The sequence below is a fragment of the Strix uralensis genome, chromosome 3 (genome assembly GCF_047716275.1).
Source record: "Strix uralensis isolate ZFMK-TIS-50842 chromosome 3, bStrUra1, whole genome shotgun sequence".
Taxonomy (NCBI): domain Eukaryota; kingdom Metazoa; phylum Chordata; class Aves; order Strigiformes; family Strigidae; genus Strix; species Strix uralensis.
In genome coordinates this window covers 101,196,046-101,214,465 of record NC_133974.1, presented here as the reverse complement: position 1 = coordinate 101,214,465, position 18,420 = coordinate 101,196,046, and the positions used below count along the sequence as shown (strand labels likewise).

Here is an 18,420-nt window from a genome sequence, read left to right as displayed (position 1 = left end):
GTAAAAATGTTATGGATTTAGTGTCTATCTTGGGTTTTTATAGGGTGAGAAATTTCATTAGTCTCTTTCTGTTTCAAACTCCTAAAAATTTAGGTAAGGACTGAACAAAATTTCACATTAAAAAAACCTTTCCCTGACTGGCAATGTTTCATGCCTATCCTGTAAGATGTTTCTAGGGGGGACTATCCACTTTCGGAAAAATACCAATTTTTGAAGCAGGTTTTCAAATTTTAGAATAAAACCCAACAAAACATGATGTGAGCTTGTTTGTTTTCATTCCTACAGTTTTCAGGATGCCCCTTCAAATTTAGTGCCTCTTCTCTATGTATAGCATTTGTGGGACATGTAAATTCCCACACAGATACTTGATTCAGCAGGGAACAATGGGTAAATTTAGTTCACTAGCTTTATCATCAATAGTCATTAATAGTCCAGTGCAAATGGATAATAAATATGTAAGGACTACAGATCACAAAATTTCAAAATAGTAGAGATATGTTTGGAAAAAGTGATGGTTTTTACTGGATGTGATATAATCCTTCTTTGTCATGAATTTGGTTTAAATAGACCTACTTCAAAATAAGATGCTTAGAATTATTTAACTGTATTCCTCTGCTATAAAATTTCAGAAGGAATTGAAAATTTTTTCAAAATTTCTTTCAAATCCTGCATTGGTGTCAGGAAAAGAGCTAGAGGTTAATGCTGAAGCTGGTGAAAACTTCACTTTTCATTTCCCTTTATTTTTTTTCTGTATTAATTTTACTCTGAAGGTAGCACATTTTGTCAGTCTCTCTTTTCCATTAATGTATCAAAACAGACCCAAAGAAATGGGGGTTTTGCCTATATAAATGTGTCCTCACACCAAAACATGGCCAAACTTTAAAGAGATAAGAGAAAGGTTTTTAAATAACTTGAGTTATTGAGGTTCCTATGTCGTGAACCCCTCCAGACCTCTCTGCTGACAACTGAGATCATTCAGACTGTTCTGCAGTCAATGTGCAGTAATTGTCCGTTGCACCTAAATAATTAAAAAGACAATTTAAAGTATTCTGTTTAGTGTGAAAAGTTTATAACAATATGTCCACTCTTCTCTACAATTAAAGCATAACTGAATGTATAATGGAAAATTTCATACTCTCCAATGAGTAGGTAGAATATGTCAGTAAAGCCAGAAAATATACTATTCCTTGCATTAGAAATAGTATGAGATTATCTATTTAATACAGACATAGTAAAGCAATACATCTGAGATCCATTTTTGAATGACTACTGCAATAAATAATTACTCTGAAATAAAGTCCCCTTTTTCTGACTGATTATGATTAATATTGTAACAGATAAAAAGTTAAAGCATGATCTTTAGTCAGTCAGGATATGACAGGTATAGCAGCAAATCTCTATATACAGCCTCAGATGCTTTGATGCAAAAAAGATTTTGTCTTACCAAGGCGAAGTATTTGAACTCTTTTTAAGTTGCATTTATAGGTAGTGAAATAACGTAAGGCATTAAAATCTGATCTTGTCTCTGAAGATTCAGATTTACGTTAAAATCAAAGCCAATGAGGAACAGAATGTAATTTGCTAAGGTAAAAGTGCAGTTTTTCTGAGAACATTACAAGAATTCTTCTTCTGTATTTAGATACAATGATGTCTCCCTATTTTTTGTTTCAGATTCTTGTTCAGAAATATAAGAAACTAGAAAATTCTTTAAGGGTCTGTGTGAGGGGAGGGGGAGGGAGGGGATATTCTATGTTTTAACTATAAAATAAATTTCCTCATATTCTGTGGATAGATTAGTCTTTCATTACTAATTTACTGATTTATATAAATAAATATTAACTTCAAAATGCTGCTTTTAAAGACATGTTTTTTTCAGAGGCTATATAGCTTTTATGTAATTTCCATGAAAACTATAAACATTGTAGTATTATAGCTCACATGCTTTGGAAAGTCAACTGTCATCTTTTTTTTTTTTTTTTTTAACCTCCTGCACAGAAAAATCATTGACTTGGACTTTCATCATTACATCTATTCTAGGTGTCTTGTGAAAGGTTTGATAGAAAATCAGGAGTTTCAAAAGTAATACTTGTGTTGACTTTTGGGTTAATTTCTCGTATGTGATCTGTTGTTTGAAAATCTTTGCTTTTTTAATAGCCTTTGGGTTTCTTAAATGAAATTCTAAACCCAAAATGGATGAGTGCCTGTATGCTAGTATCAACATTTGCAACTCCATGCTGTGTGGAGCCTGTGTTTTGTAATTTTTGTATTCATGTCAAATCTCTATGAATAAGTAAACTAAACCAGCCCTGAAACCTTGATGCTTATTTGCCTTTGCAAATAAGAACACTTCAGGTGTGGCAAAACAGAATCAATACCTGATTTAAACTTAACATAATTTACACTTGTTTTCCACAATATCCTGTATAATTCGATCAATGCAAGATATATTAACCAATTAATATAGATTATTACCAATCATCTGAGCATGCCTCATTTCTTCTAGTGATTTTTTTTTTTTTTCCTCCAGGTAGTGAGCTTCTTTTGCTCTGCTTGATTTGATTTTTTTCATTTAAAGATGTGACAGAAATTTTAAAAATGCTAATTTAAGGCATTGCGAATTTTATCCTTTTTGAAAGGATGGGGAAAAACATAAGAGATCATAAATTCAAGTCCACTTAGGAATATATGATAATCTAATTAAACATTCTTTCAGACACAGCATAAACATTCATCATTAGATTTTACACTTATAGTGCCTGTCGATGTTATGTATTTATCTCAAAGCTGGATGTCTTTTCAGAATCCTCAGTGGCTCTCATTGAATAAATGCTCAGCCACTTTTATGCCAGTACAAGTTAGGAAATGTGTAGACAGGAACCTCAACTGTGATTTAGTATCTGAGTCCTGTTTCTGAATTTGTACAAGATTCCTCTCTTGACTTTCCAGTGTGCCTCTTAATGTCCTTGTGCTTGAAATTCCTCTGGGAGCTAGTGAGGATAGAAGATTTACTCTCCATAATAAAGATGCTATATGAAGTTGCCACTTTAATATAAGGTGCTTGTGGAGTATCTTTGTAGGTGTCTTTGGAATAATATCCAAACTGTTGGACTGGTAGCTGCCACTACAGCACATAGCACGTGTATAGTGATGCTCAACAACTAATTCCTCTCTTTCCCAGGCACAGCAAAGCCTTATGCCTAGTGCACCCTGTATTGAAAGACCTGGATTTACAGTTAAGCAACTGATTGAATTAGTAACTCTGTGCTGCTGCTTGCAGATTTGACAGAGCAAAACACATTCTTACGTAGGTAGCTTCTTCATGAAAGGGACTGTTTCGCTCATTGAACATTGGAGGTGTTTCAGTTGCCCGGGGAAATGGATGTTTGTGTATGCAAATGGAAAAATCCGTGACCCTGCCAGGTAAGTTTTGATAAGCAGCATTTGCAAGCAGCTCTCAAAAACTGAGCTGTGCGCCTGTCTGTGAGAGAAGTACCTGAGAACGGTGGCCCTAGAGAAATGTTTCAGCAGGGGACAGGTGAAGCTGTGAAGACATTTTAATAAACAGTCTTTCCATAAACTCCTCCTTGTTGAAGACCTTGAAAAGATTGTCTTTGGTCTCAGAGGTCTCTGAGGATGTCTTCAGTCTGCAGCATGAAGGCCTCCTGTTTGGGAGGTGAAGCTCTTCACAGAGATAACTCTGTGCTGACTTAAATATTTGTGTTCTTTATTGGATGTAACATTGCCTGAACCAGAGCTCCCTCAGCCTTGCGAGGTTTTTCTTTCAAGTGCTTTGGTTTTCTCATGATGTCTTTTGGGCATGGAACAATTTTGTCCTAGAGGTACAAGAGAACTCAGTGAATGTACCCAGATTGTAATGAGGAAAAACTTGGGAGAAAGGAGTCACTCAGCACGGAGGAGAATTTGTCCAACATGCCATTGGCAAACTCTGGGTAAAGCTCCTGCTGCTTAGGTGCTGCTCTGTGATCTGCCACTGGTATGTGGACTCTTAATACCAGTGGTTTTGTTGCAAAACCACAGCATAGCTTATTAGTGATGTTTGCAGTCGAAATCAAAATGCCAGCTGCTAATTGCACATGGCAGTGTTATGATGAAATTATTGGAGCTTTCTGCATGCAGAGTTTTTGAATGAATAGTGCTTCTGTGGTAGTACAGGTAGTATTCCTGAGGCTTTCATAAACTTTCTAGCCTAACTGTGTGATGGAAGGGGAAAATTTTAAATCATAATGATAATTTTTAAAAAAGCATTTAACAAGTACTTTGTATGAAAGTTCATTTTGCTCTTGGTGTTGATATTAGTATGACAGAGGCATTGAATACTCATTGTTATACACAGTGGTAAATATATATTTTTGAGAGGAACTAATTAACTGATTTCCTACTCAAGAACTTCAATTGTTTTGATTAACTAGAAAGTAAAGATAATGTGGTCCCTAGCACAGACTGGAGAACAATTATCTTACTTTCTCTTGTCCTTAAGTGAAATGTAATTAATTTCTTCAAATAGCTTGAAAGGACCAGGAGAGAAGGGAAATAAAAGAGACAATTCTAACCAATATGATGCAACAGAAATGAGATTATATTGTAACCCTTGCACCATTTTCTCTAATGTTATCTCTTGCCTGGAATAAGAGTTAGGGTCTAATAAAAGTAGACAAAACAGAAGTTCAGAACTAGTAATGATATCTGTATCTCCCAGGGGAAAAAGTATTGTGAAAAAACACGTATCTTTCCATCAGGCTTAACCATTCTTCAGAATTTATGCCATAGGAAATACACTTTTTTGTACCTTGTATGTTTTCTGAACATTTTTTGCCTTTATGTATTGTCTTGAGTAAACGAAACGTTCAGTGGTGTATTAGAAAGGAGCCTGTGAAAAGATATAAACCATTGTATTTGATAACTTAAAACCTTTTCTGACTGGAGAAGCACAGCAAGAAATTGCCATTTGAGCCCTTGAATGTTCCTCTGTGACGTATAGCACTGGCAATTGCCAGATAAAATAATTAGTGTGAAGTCTGATGTATGACAGTATTTTCCATGTTTCATGCATGTTTTCCATGCATGAATTCTTACTCACTTTTTGAGAACTATCCACTTTGTACACTAAGAGATCTTCAGTTAAATACCTTTATGAATTTCTAATTTCATTCAAGCTATGTATTTTATCCTGAATTTATTTTAATTAATAGCTGAATTACTTCTAGTAGCATGTCCTTTAGTTCTTCCTCCCACCAAAGGCAATACAGAAAAATATGTGAAAACCAAACTGCAGTCTAGACTGAATTCAGACACTGAATGAAAAACTTAGGCAAATATTTAGGGGGACTACAAAGATAGACCTGCAGCCCTATGAGCAACAGCAACTAAATTCACCATAAACCTTGTTTGTCTCTAACACAAAGGCAAATATTTTAGCTCTAAGAAAGAGATATATGTGACTCACTCAAATTTGATGTCTTGTTGCTCTTTCTGTTGTTATTTGGTGTTGTTACATCAGATCTAAGGAATCATAGAGGATATTGTTCAATTATTTGCACAAAAATGATGAACGCTGGAATTTTTCATCAAAGGCATAAAGCTTGTCATGCTGGAGGGAGCAAATGCTGTGGATTGAGGTGTATTGAAAGTGGTGACATAATGTGAACATAATGCATTGAATATGAATGTGAGAATTGTGTAGAAGAAATGAGGCCCTTGTTTATTATTTTTGGTTATTATGTTCTTATGACATGATTTAAGAGATCAGTTTTACGTTCTGTTCTGCTAGTCTTTGTGGATACTACCAGCCCTTTCCTTACTCAGGAAATGGTCCCCTAATTAGAGGATGCTCCCATGAATGTGCAGCACTGTGCACATTTTAGGGATATTACAAAAATGCTATCAGTAATGTGGAATACTGGTGCTGTTTCACTAAGAAAATAGTGCTTCTTCCTGAGAAAACATGATGTTGAATCCATGTGAGATAAAGTAATCAAACTTTCTTCTTTGTATAATGCCTTCTATCATATCTGTTTTAGTTAAGTAGTGTTATTAGTTAGTCCTGCTGATAATCAATTATGTGGGAAATAAGATTTTAATTTCCAAGATTAATATATTTGTCATGGGATATTCTTCCAGAATGTTGCCTATAGACGATATAGAAAACATTATTTTCACTCTCTCCTTTTCATATATCAGAAGTCAGCTTCTCTCATTAGATCTGAATAATTGCTCTTGTTGCCCAATTATTCCAGGTAAAGGTTTAGTGGAAAACTAATGCATTGTTTTATGTTTGATGTTACCTGTATTAAAATGAATGTGTACATATTGCAGTCAGTTCTAATATATAATGACTGGTGAGTAAACCTAAGAACCATGGCACAGCAAGGTGATACAAACCTTTCTTATCCTGCTTCCATTTAGGTTAGCAGCAGGACCAAACCACTTGTCTTATTTAGTGACTATTATTTAAAAAGACAGACAGGCAGAGTAAGGACTGATGAAGTGAGAAGTATGGATATTTTAAAATCAGATTAATGCTATACTTGGATGAAAAAACAAGTCTCATATCTCATTGGTTGGGATGCTGGGTTTTTGCTCAGAAAATGTGAATTCTCTCCTAAAATCAAGGGGTTTCTGTTGTGGAACTGCTTAGTTTGTGGCACTGATTCATGCCTCAGTTTCTCTTTGTATAAAATGGCATTAGCAGTAGTTAATTTAATTTTTAAAGAGCTTTAAGACCTGTGGATAAAATATGTCAATGCGTACAGGGCGTTATCTGACCCCCAGGTACTGGTTGAGGAAAACTAGCTGGTTTTTGAGAAGGGTGCTGTGTGTAGGCTGCCCTTTACAGCAGGACTAGTTAACAGAATTATGGTTATTCTCAGGCAAATACCTTTCCCTTTTATTATGATTTCAGCATGCTGCTCCCCATGTTCATATGACTAATGGTAAGGCCTTGCAAGCCACTGCAAGTGCCATTAAGACAAGCACCATTCCAGTGATCAAGAGACAGAGGCAAAATTGGCTTGATGCTTCAGATGATGGTTTCTTTATAGCTACAGAAGAGACCAGGTAAGAGAAATGAAATCTAAGCAGGGAACGAGGCTTCACTGCATCCATGTTGTTGATCCACTATTTGAATAACAGTTTTTGACATTATTGTTTGAGGTTGCATTACAGTGAAGAGCAATATTACATCAAAACATACACCCAATTTTGCATCTCTTGCATACTAATATTATCAGTATTTCACTAAGACGACTTACTCGGTCAGGGCTACTTCTCTGTGGCACAGATTAGAACTTTTTAATTGTTACTAGTTGTATTTCATATACAATGAAGTTTAAGGCTCCTCTGATCATTCAGTACAATGTAAATGCATCCACAATGTAGGTTATACTCTAAATTAATTTTCAGAACTTGAAAAATATACAGCACACAATAGAGAAATATACAGCAGATAGCATCTTTTCCAGGCTAGAAATTTATTTCCTTTAAAAGCAGCTAAGGTGATCGTAGTTTTCAGTCTTTTATTTACAAATTAGTTGGTAAAATCTGATGAGCTTTTGCTTTTCCCAATAGAGCTCGATATCACAGAAGAGTCACTAGTTTTCTGGAGGCTCCTCTGTTCTTTTCTTCTCCTGTTAAGATCTGGCCATTCCCTGAGTTAATTCAGACTAAGACAAGAAGTTACTGTCTATTTTTGTAAGCTGTGGTTGCCGGGCCTGTAATTTAAAAGCCTTTAAAATATTGCTTAAGCAAGGGGATTATTATGGCAAGTAACATCAGACTGCTTCTCACTTCTGTGATTATTTCTCAAGCCTAGAAAAGCTGGGAGTTGAGCAAAAACGTGAAAAATAAAATGAGGAAGAGAAAGAACTTATGTAAATATAGAGCTAACCAAGGAAAATGTGCATATTTAGTAGATTTAGCTAGGGAAGTCAAAATACTAGTATGTGACAATTTGGTGGTTATTTCAAGATTAATTAAATATGGCACTTCATTTTTCTTTTGTATGAGGAATGCGACAATTCAGAGAGAGTGGTAGGAGGATGATGAGCTCTTAGCCTTTTGATATCTAGCCCAGATTGATAGCATTCACTATTTTGAGTTGTTGGATGCAAAGTTTAGTAGCATGTACCCTCAAAGTGAGACTGGTAACCTTTTGAGTTTTTAGAATTTTGAAAATTTTTTCTCAATTACTGTAGAGAAGTGCCTGTCAAAGGATAAGTCCTACACTGACAATGTTTTCCTCTCCCCACTGATTTCAGAGTTAGCCCAGACAACTGGCCTACACTAGATGTTTCAATTCTAGGTGATTGAAGTATGCTGAGATGAATCCTGCCTTTACAAATCCCTCATCCATGATAGCCCTGCCTGTTCCCTTCCTGCGAAATCCCCATCTCCACTCCCATGGCTGTGGAGACTGTACCCAGGCCAGGCAATAAGGCAGAACTTGCACTGTCTCCCCCTCCGCACCCACAGTGGTGGGTAAACAAGGGCCTTAGTCCACAGGGCTCTGTGTCAGCTGCTCTTCTCCAAACCATTAAAACTTTGAAGAGTAACATTTGCAATCTCCTGGTATGGGGAACACAGGGCAGTTAGACCTCACTGATACTCCCTCAAACAAGGAGGTGCCTGAAAGTGTCGCGCAGCATCACTCTGGCCAGTGCTGAGGAAGCACAGCAGGGAACGCTCAAGGGGCAGCGTGGACTGAGCTCCCTGTACAGCCATTCCCAGTCTGACAAGCGCTAACCCCGTAGGTTCGATGCCAGTACATGTGCATGCACCTTCCTTCTGTGATAGCAACACACAAGGAGTATTAGTGCCTCACACACACTAACCTTCAAAACTATAACTAATGGGAGACAGCAACTTTTTATCCTTTGAAACTCCATTTCACATGAGACCTGTTCCTTCTCTCTCACAGGGCTTTTCCTTTTTTTTTCCTTTTTTTATTTTTTCCCTGTCCCCATCCCATCCCTATTGATTCCTCCCCTACCTCAGGTGTACTTTCTCCTTTCTAACTTTTTCCTTTGATGCTTTGATTCCTTCCACCTTTACTCCAAGATTATTTAGAAGAGATGGTGTAGCTTGTTCTCCTCTTGGCTCTCACTTGCCTCCAGCCTTTACAGCTCGAAGTGGAAAGCACTGCCTGGTTCTGCTGCTAGGAATGCACTGATGCCCAAGATGACAATTAAATGCTCCACTCTTTAAGGGAAGGAGGGGAAAGAGGGAATAGACACTAGCCCCTGACAGTCAGCCTGTCCTGTGATAGAAATTCACATAGCTGAGCACAGCCCTGACAGGGTTGAATGCAATGTAATGGGAATGGGAAGAGATATCCAGGGAGGAGACGTTTGTGAAAAAGCAGCACACAATTTATCCAGTCCTGCCATAGAATGAAAAAAAAGGTCAGTTGTCAGTTTGCAGCCATTAGGTGTTTAAATATGTTCTGAACACTCAGCTCAGAAATAATCACCCCATTTGAGTCAAGGTAACAGCTCGCTCTTTAGGGCACTTGTTTTGTGCTGCATCAGGATCCGGTCTGTTTTATCATGTGTATTTGTTCATTAAAAATACATGCAAGACAGACACATGTGAATGACAGAAAAAGAAAAATATTTTCCAGTATAATTACAGTGTGCAAAAGGGAAAATATTTTTCAGTATAATGTTTTGTTTGTAACAGTCCATAAAATTTTCATTTCTCCGTCCTAAAACATTTTTGTTTGTGCAGTGAATTAAGGTTTAAGATGCGTATTTCTATAAAACATCAAGTAGGGAGTCTAGTGGGTAAATTTTCTCAGACATTTAGCTAAAAAAGTTATACTACGCTAGTTGGTTGATGTTATGTGAGAAAAACATATAGTAGTATTGCCGCTAAACTAAATGAGGTGCCAGTCTGTTTCATGCTGACCAAGCAAGAGATGCACATGAGCATTCTAAATTTTATTATCCATCAATAGATAAAGTGAATATATGTATTTATGCCTATAGATCCATTTTAGAAAAAATTTTTTAAAAAATTGTTATCATCCTTCCTCCTGCTGAGTTTAAGCAGCAATCATATTTGTGTAAACTATTGTATATCTGATTGCTCACAGATTTGAGATACTTGTAGCAATGGATGAGGAGGAAGCTGAATATTCAGAGTGGTGAAAATAATTGTGGAAATTATAGATCATCTAAGCTTTCCAAGGTAACCCTTGGAGTTACCCTAGAATTTTAGGACAGTGCCCTTTGCTCTTCACTCAGGCCACAGTTCAACAGTGCCTGCAGGTACACTTAAAATTTAGTGTGAGCATATGTATCATTGAAACAAAAAGACTGGAGTTTACATCTGAAGTTCAACATATTTTAGGTTCTGATCTGCCCTTCAGAATAGAACAGGAATGTACTATATATCACTTACAATGTGCATCCTCATACACTTCAGGTTTTTTTGAAGTTAAAGCTATTTGAATGCAGTTTCCTCCCCTGTTGTGTATCAGTATCTGCACATCTCGGGGAATATGCCAGCATAACTCCCCCTTTTTCCAAGCCCAGAGGCCTCTGGAAAGTGGGGCTGCACATTAGCATGGTGCTGAGTCCCAGTCATTACAGCCCCTGGCCAGTTTGGGGAAGGGACAGAATGAATTTGCATCTGCCTACCTATTAGTGCCATGAATGAATCACCCATATGAATTTCTTGATTTTTCTGTATCTATATATGTATATGTAGATCTCCTTCCTGAATACCTATCAGCATGCTCAGTGAATTTTGCCAATAAATATGGAGGTCCCCAGTTTTGCTATTCCATCTGTAGTGACAAGCTGCACTCTCCATTCAGAAACTGTCCTGATGCCTGTGTGAGTCCAGCACACCTCTGTTCAGTCACAGGCTCACAGGAGGGATTAATCTAGGCAGAAAACCAGGTGACAGTTCAAGAACGCTTGCCTTGACATTACATCATAATTTTATGTTGACCTCTGCCGGATTTAACATTTTTGTATTTAGTTTATTCTTACCCTTTTTGAATTAAAAAGGAATTCTCATTCCCTTCTGCAAAATAACTTGCTCAAGGTTTTATTCTAAAGTTCAAATCTGTTTACACAATTCGTTGAAAAATCACTCTTTAAAGAACCTTACATTTAGCACTGCTCACCAAGGGAGTGTCCTTATTTCTTTTTAATATACTTAGATATTAGCTGCTAGGATTCTTCTAGCACTAAATGCATGCTTTAGGACCAACCAAAAGTCTCATAACTATAGAAGAATTTTATTCAGGACTGCACTGAATCACCTTCACTATAAGGAAGCTTTTTGGGTTTTGTTCCCCTTTTGTTGACTAGCTGTGATGTGGATTCTGTTGTAGGCCCTGTTAGAGGTTAATGCAGAAAATTACTATATTGTATGTGATTAAATTCTTTATACGGAATCACCATTCTGGGAGTTAAATAATAATTGAAAAAGTGGGACAGTTCATATTATGGTCTCCAGAAGTTTAATAAAAATATATCAAGTTAATATCTGTTGAGTTCTATAAGCTATAATCATAATCTATGAATAAAATTTGTAATATAGCTGTTGGATGTCAAGGGAAATGTATCTGTTGTTTAAAACTTTTCTTATCAATTCTAGGTATGCAGTGTGCATACAGTTCCTATACACATGCTCTGTCTCTAACAGAACGCATGTGCATGCTAATGATCATACTTGTATAGGGACAGCTAAAACACTGTGTGGAAAATGAAATTTTTTTTTTCAGCATTTGCATTATAAGAAATGTGTGGAAATGTTTGGCTGAATGGGTTATAGCAGCAGATTCCATATGCTTTCCCTTCATGGGCCAAAAAGCATATTTGCATATAGAACTGCAGTTGAATGACTCGATGCTTGTTTCCTTTCAGTGCTGAAGCAGTTAGAAACCTTCTCACGGTAAGTGCAACTCCATTGGGAATGAGTTAACTGCAACTGCTAAAATTAGAACATGATCTTTAGCTGTTACCAGCAGACATTGCTTCCTTTTTGCTGATAAAATTATTTGAGAGGCATCCATGTGGCAGCGTTATATAGGCAATTTTCATATTCTTCACTTCATGTGTTGTCTCCAAAAGGAAAAGCTTCCCTTGATTTGTTGAGGTACTACATAAGAATATCACAATTGCTATGATAATTACCTGATAGCACTCATTTTTATTTATGCATGTCTCATAGCACACACAAAAAGCTTAAAAACCAAAGTTGCATGTTGAGAAAGAAGAGAATGTAAGGCTGACAACCAACTTCAGCAAAACGTTGAGTCTTGCCTTGCTGTCAGTGATCTGGTTCTCTTACAGAAGTGGGGGAGAATCATGCTAGTGCTCACAGCCCTTCGTGCTCCTGCATATACCACTAACTCTGCACTGTAGCTTTATTGGTGTAAACCTGCCCCTTTAAAACCAAACTGAAAACGTGGGTGAACCAAACCCAATATTAAGAGTTGTGAATGACCTGCCCTTGACCCTTCTCCTCTCACATGTGTTTTCATCAGTGCCTAGGCAAGGTCAGGCACGGTGTTTGAGTTACCACTTGTAGCATGTTGCTGGGAGAACAGGGAAAAGTGGAGGAGTAATTCTCCAGTGCCTGGGGTCTGACATACAGTACATAGGTGCAGGTCTAAATCAAAGTCAGAGTTCCAGTGCTAACTGCTCTGCTCCTTCTTCCTCTTCACATGTGCAATTTGTATCACAGACGTGTTCATAGGTACATTTATTCTTTCTTTTTCAGTTGTCCACAACTGTGCAAAAACTTTGTGCACCAAAAGAAAGTATTTTTAATGTACACTCAGGGATGACCTCTGCTTTTCATAAAGACAAGGCAATTTGATTTGAATTGGGATCCTGGTTTTGAACTTCACCATACTTGGATCCAGGGCATAGTGCATTTTAATTTCTTATCTGCATGGCACTGTGGCCATTAGACCCCGACCCTGTAACCGACTGCATGAAGACGCCTGGCTGCACCCATGGAGCATCAGCTGCAAGCCTGAGAACATGATGCACCAGCTACTGCCCTCTAACCAAAATATCAGCCTTTAAGGATGTAATTCTCTGGTTCCTTTACTACTTCTGTATTATATAGTTGTTACACATCTTGAAAAACAGGCATTACAGAATATATCCCTTAGAATTATGTCTAATCCTTGCTGATAGGATTGCAGATACCTTATTGCTTGGTTGCAGCAGACTACAGGTGAGCTGACAACCATATCCAGTCACTGTGACCATACTGCATATGGGGAGTTTGGGGAGGAACTGTCCTTGCTACAATTTAGGAGTGGTCCTGCTTGGCTAGCTACTGTTCAAAGTTGTTATATACTCATGAGAGTGAATAATAGTTTTTGTGAGCTGTTATTTTGACCTTATTTAGTGTAGACTACTCATGAGTGCTATGCACTCTTCACACTTTATAAATCATAATTCTCTGAGCTCTAGCTGAGGTATTGTGATACAGAATCACAAGCAGCGGTATAGGAACTAGATGGTAATCTCTTGCCATTTGTTTCTCATTGAGCAGTTTTCATGAGTCTACAGATTCTTCTGCTATTTATCTACATGAGTTTTTCCTCTGGCTCCTTTTACAGCACCTGCTAAGTCACCACTGTGATAATGCAAAAGTTTGTTTTTAAAAGCAGGATCATTCCATGAAGCTAAAATCAACTCACTTGAAGAATGTTATTTTTTTTTTTTTTAAGTTATAAAAGGAATAATAGATATATACATGGAAAACACATACGTAACAAAACCTAAAGTTCAGTATAAGTTGTGCCACTAGTTAGAGCTGGTAGGTTTGAAGAGCATATGGTATTAAGAGTTTTGTTTTATCAATCTTCAGAACAAATGAAGTACAACCATTTTGGTTTGGAGCTCTGTATTAATTTTCTTGCAGTTTAAGATGAAGTTTCAGTGACATTGTAGTAAGCTACTCACCCTATTTAAAGCTACCTGAGAAGGGAAGGATGTTGCAGTGGTTGGAGTGCTTACCTAGTACTTGGAAAAACATGATTCACTTCCTTGCTCCCTCATAGACTTCCCGGAGACCTCAAGCAGGTCTTTTAAGTCCATATGTCCAAGCATTGAGATACCTAACTTCTCACATCAAAATTAACAAGGTGCCTAAATATTTTGTTGAAGATGTGGAGGAAATTGTCAATGTACCTTCTGTTCTTTGCCTGAAGAATCAGATGAAGAGTACTTTGTTCTTTCACAGGGCTGTTGTACATGGAGCAGGTCAGAAACCTTACAGGGGATCTTCTTTCAGAGAAAATTGTTTACCTTTATTGGTGATAAAAATCTCATGGAAATGCCACCCACAGGAGTCCAGAAACTGTTGACTGAAACTAGGTGATTTGTTAGTTTCAGGGGTGTCTCCACTGATTAGCAGGTGAAAATTAATTAGTGCACAGCTTCAGTGATGACCACAGGGAGACTGAGGCCAAGAACAGATGGTTGTAAATGACCTAGTTACTGCTGCCTGAAGAGTCACACCATTGGATATTGTAAAATGATCTTGTCTGATTTTACCCTGTTGTAAGCAGAAATTCAAATATGCTGCCTCTCTATGGTGGCTTAGATACCAAAGTATATTTTGCAATACCTCTTAGGTAGGAGCTTGAATGTGGTTAATTCCCATGACTCAGCTGAAGAGCAGTGACACGTTTAGAGGTGTTACTCAACCAGTTGCAATCTTCTCCGCTCCCTTTGATGAAAGTCATTTCACATTGAAACAGTAGCTGCAGAAGTAGCCAGAACATTTTATATTTGGGAAGGGAAATATAATTTCTGAAATTATATTTTTTTCAAAATTTTATTGACTTGGGGGAAAAAAACCCCAAACTTAAATGAAACACAGGGATGATGATAAGTGCATTAAGGATTGTCTTAAACACAGATGTTGGTGGAGAAGTACCTGTATAAGTACTTAATTTTACCATAAACCTCATTCACTTCATTAGTCCTTCCAGACCCAATTCAGCAAAGCTCTTACATGCATGCCTGACTCCCACTGAGCACAGTCCTTCAGCTAGAGTACATCATGTAGTCAGTAATACACCTTATATGTCAGTTGTTAAATTGGGATGTCATGCAATTCTTTTAACCTGTTTTCTCATGGTTCTTGACAAATTTTGAATTTCCTGCAGTATGGTTGGCCATTTCAAAAGGTTTTCCTTCAGAAGCTGTCTTTTGTGTTTGCGCAGAGGATTTGATGTAGCTGAACCCAATCCTCTTTACAGGATGTTTTAACTGAAGGTCTTAGGGCTTAGCTTTTTGCTAGTTTGCTGCTCAGCTTTTTCCTAAATCCACATCCCCAGTGGAAATGTGTCATCTTGTAATATTTGGCCATCTTCTATTGTGCGAGTTAAAACCAGTTTGGTTTTGAACAAGAAGAAATTTTTCTATAAAGAAGCATCTTTGTATGAGAAGCCAATTTCTCTTTCAAAGCCTTGGGAAGCATACAAAATAAGAATAAAAATGCTAACTTGCCAGACCACCATAGTCTTTTGCATATTTAAGTATCAAAGAAAAGATAAAGACAAGATTATACAATTGTTACCTATAGCAAGGCTAGAGTAACACTAATTTAGAACTAAAATTAGTCTACACTCACCATTTCTATGTGTAAACCACAGAGGTTTATCACATTAAATATTAGCTATTGATGGTTGTAATCCTCAAACACTGCACAATATCAGCCTTAAGAGACCTTTTTTCCTTTTTACAATTTCTGTGCCATGTGAGCAATAGTAATTAGTAGAAGCTGGACACAGGGTTAAGAATTATTTCATCTGAAGGCAGAGAAATACAGAGCAATAATGTTCACGTAGGTATAGAAATCAGGTAAAATCCTGTGCTGAACACACTGTTGCTAAAGTTAAATAGCAAAGAAGATGATAAACCTGTGGTGAGTATGTACAAAAATATAATGTCAGTGATCCTCACAGTCTTAAAATTCACACAGAACTGACCACTAACTTTCATTTATAAATTGTCCTGTATTGGAGTATTCATTTCAAATTGCAGATAGAGGACTTAATTCTGAGTTAGTCTATATTTCAATGTATGTATTTAATCATTCTTATTATTTTCCTCTGATAGTTGTGATGTGGGGTTTTTTAACACATTAAGATCTTTTAAATGCATGACCCTCTGGCATTAATGTAAGTAAAGCTGTGGAAAAACAAATGTTGGTCTCTTTTTGTGGAAAAGCTTGCATAAGTAAGTACATAGGCATTTTAAATGTAAAATACTGAAGGGAACATAATGACTGTGACTGTGAAAGCCAATCAGAGAGATAACTATCAGTTCTGTGGCTGGCTTACTTGTGCTGTGGATAGAGGCTAAAACATTTACCTGACAAAATACAATAGAAGCATTGTTCTAGTGGAAAAAGCACAGATCCAAACTTTAAAATTCCTACATTGTGTCTTTTGCCTGATGTGAGAGACACCAGACAAGTAATTTAACCTTTGAGTAGCTCCACCTTTTTATCTGTAAACTAGAATATTATTGATGTATACCTACCCTTAAGGATGCTGTGCAGTTTTTAATTAAGCAGTCCAGCAAGCACAATGAGATACTGACATGAAAAGTGCTAGCCGTAGAGTGGAAAGCAGGATGAGTGGCAGAAAATGAACTCGAATAGACTTTTGGTAACATGAATATTTAAAAAGAAAAATCCAATCTTAGAAATGAAGCTGACCTTAGAAATTAGCATCAAATCATTCTATGGCAAAGCTTTCCTCTCTTGATGCCACAATACAGATTTCTAATCCATATTCTGCGTTGAAGCTTCTGTGTGTAGAGTAAGTGCTGATTATGCCAGAGATGGATGGTGTGGAGTAGAGCCCCAGGGGACGGTTTTGTGAGGGAACCTTTGCTCTCCAACTGTTTCTGGTAAGACTGATTAATTTTGATTTTCAGCCCTTGCTTAATAGCAAGTTGCCAGAATGCCAAGAAACTCCTCCAGATACCTCTGTTGGTACATATATTATTCCAGGAAAAGTATATGCATAATTGATAAAGAGGAAAAATATTGTCAATTTTTTTGAGCGTCAGGTAATATTATAAGCTCTAATACTGTACACAGTGTCCAGGCCAAAAACCTCAGATGAAACCTACCTAATCAATTTGAAGTAATCAAACAAGGGAAAGAAAGAAAGAGAGAGAAAGAAAGAGAGAGAAAGAGAAAGAAAGAAACTAATAAAAAGCCATACATAACATTTTGTGTTGAAACAGTTCTCTGGGGGTGTCAAAGTTGGAAACAGCAACAAAAGTAAATTATCCCCACCCCCACCCCCCCGGAGCATATAATAGAATGTTTTCTGTTATCTTGGACTTAAGCATATTTAGTTAACACAATATTTTTTTAAATTTTCAACACTATCTAATGTTGCTGGAGAAATGGCACTTAATGCTTGTAGCCCAAGGCCAGAAACAGATGTTGCATATTCTGAACATTTTTGTCATCTTAAAGTCTGGGATAACGCTGGTATTGTGAATTAATATACAAGATGTTTGGGGAGTAGTTGAAAGCAACATTGTGTTCCACTCTTAGCCAGCTCTGATGCCTCTTCTCTCCAATTTCTTGCCTGTCTCAGGAAAAAATATATGCTGTCATGTGGGTAATATTTTAATCTAATAGCAGGTGATGTTTAATCAATATACAGAATGGCCATCCTTCTGCAGAATAACTAGATGGTAATGCAAATTCCTATTGCTAGAGTATAAAGTTGTGCAGTGGAGGAATTCACCCACACCCTGCTGATACAGTTAGGAAGAATAAAGGTGTTGCTTTGAGATCTTCTGGCATTTGTGCCTGTGAGCTGTAGAAGGCTTTCTGGCTGCTTGGATTCCCAGGGTGCCTACATACTGACAAATCTGCAGTGACCTTGTGTGTTCATGGGAAGGAGAGGTTAAGCAACTCTTTCTTTGTAAGGCATGAAGCCTGCTCTATTAACCTCTGAAGTAGATGGTAACTGAGGAGAGGCTAATGAATTTCAGATAAGGTGCACAGCAGGTGTCCTGTAGCTCAGGTTACAAGCCTGTTGAAGCCTGAGCCATTGTTTTGTTTTAAGGAGTATGAATAATTTACTTTTTACCCATTCCATTGAGCTACCTTTGCTAGGACTTATTGGTTCTAATCCACTCTACGAAGCTGGACACTCTGGTGAAATGCCATGAATCCAAAGACAAGGCTTTCTCCCTTCTTCAAGGGGAAAACTGTCTGAGGAGCATGGCTCTGTGCATGCATCTGCCATATCACTGCTGCGTGGTGTGTAAAGTGAGATACCGTCCCTGCTGAGTTAGCAAAGCTCCATCCAACATGCAGGGCAAGGCCTGAGCTAATTAATCCATGTTGAGCTCTGTGGTGTCCATCATTCCTAGTTTGATTACT

At 37.3% G+C, this 18,420-nt stretch overlaps 1 protein-coding gene across 2 annotated transcripts in view; it reads left to right on the top strand.

Annotated features, from left to right (window-relative positions):
- Positions 1–18,420, top strand: part of MTA3 (metastasis associated 1 family member 3) — a 142,234-nt gene that overhangs the window by 113,251 nt on the left and 10,563 nt on the right. Inside the window, exons 18-19 of one of the 2 annotated variants that reach the window (XM_074863601.1) lie at positions 6,920–7,074; positions 11,895–11,922. In XM_074863601.1, coding sequence (XP_074719702.1) covers positions 6,920–7,074; positions 11,895–11,922 — 183 coding nt within the window. The remainder of the gene's footprint in view (positions 1–6,919; positions 7,075–11,894; positions 11,923–18,420) is intronic. The other variant, XM_074863600.1, reaches the window with a different exon arrangement.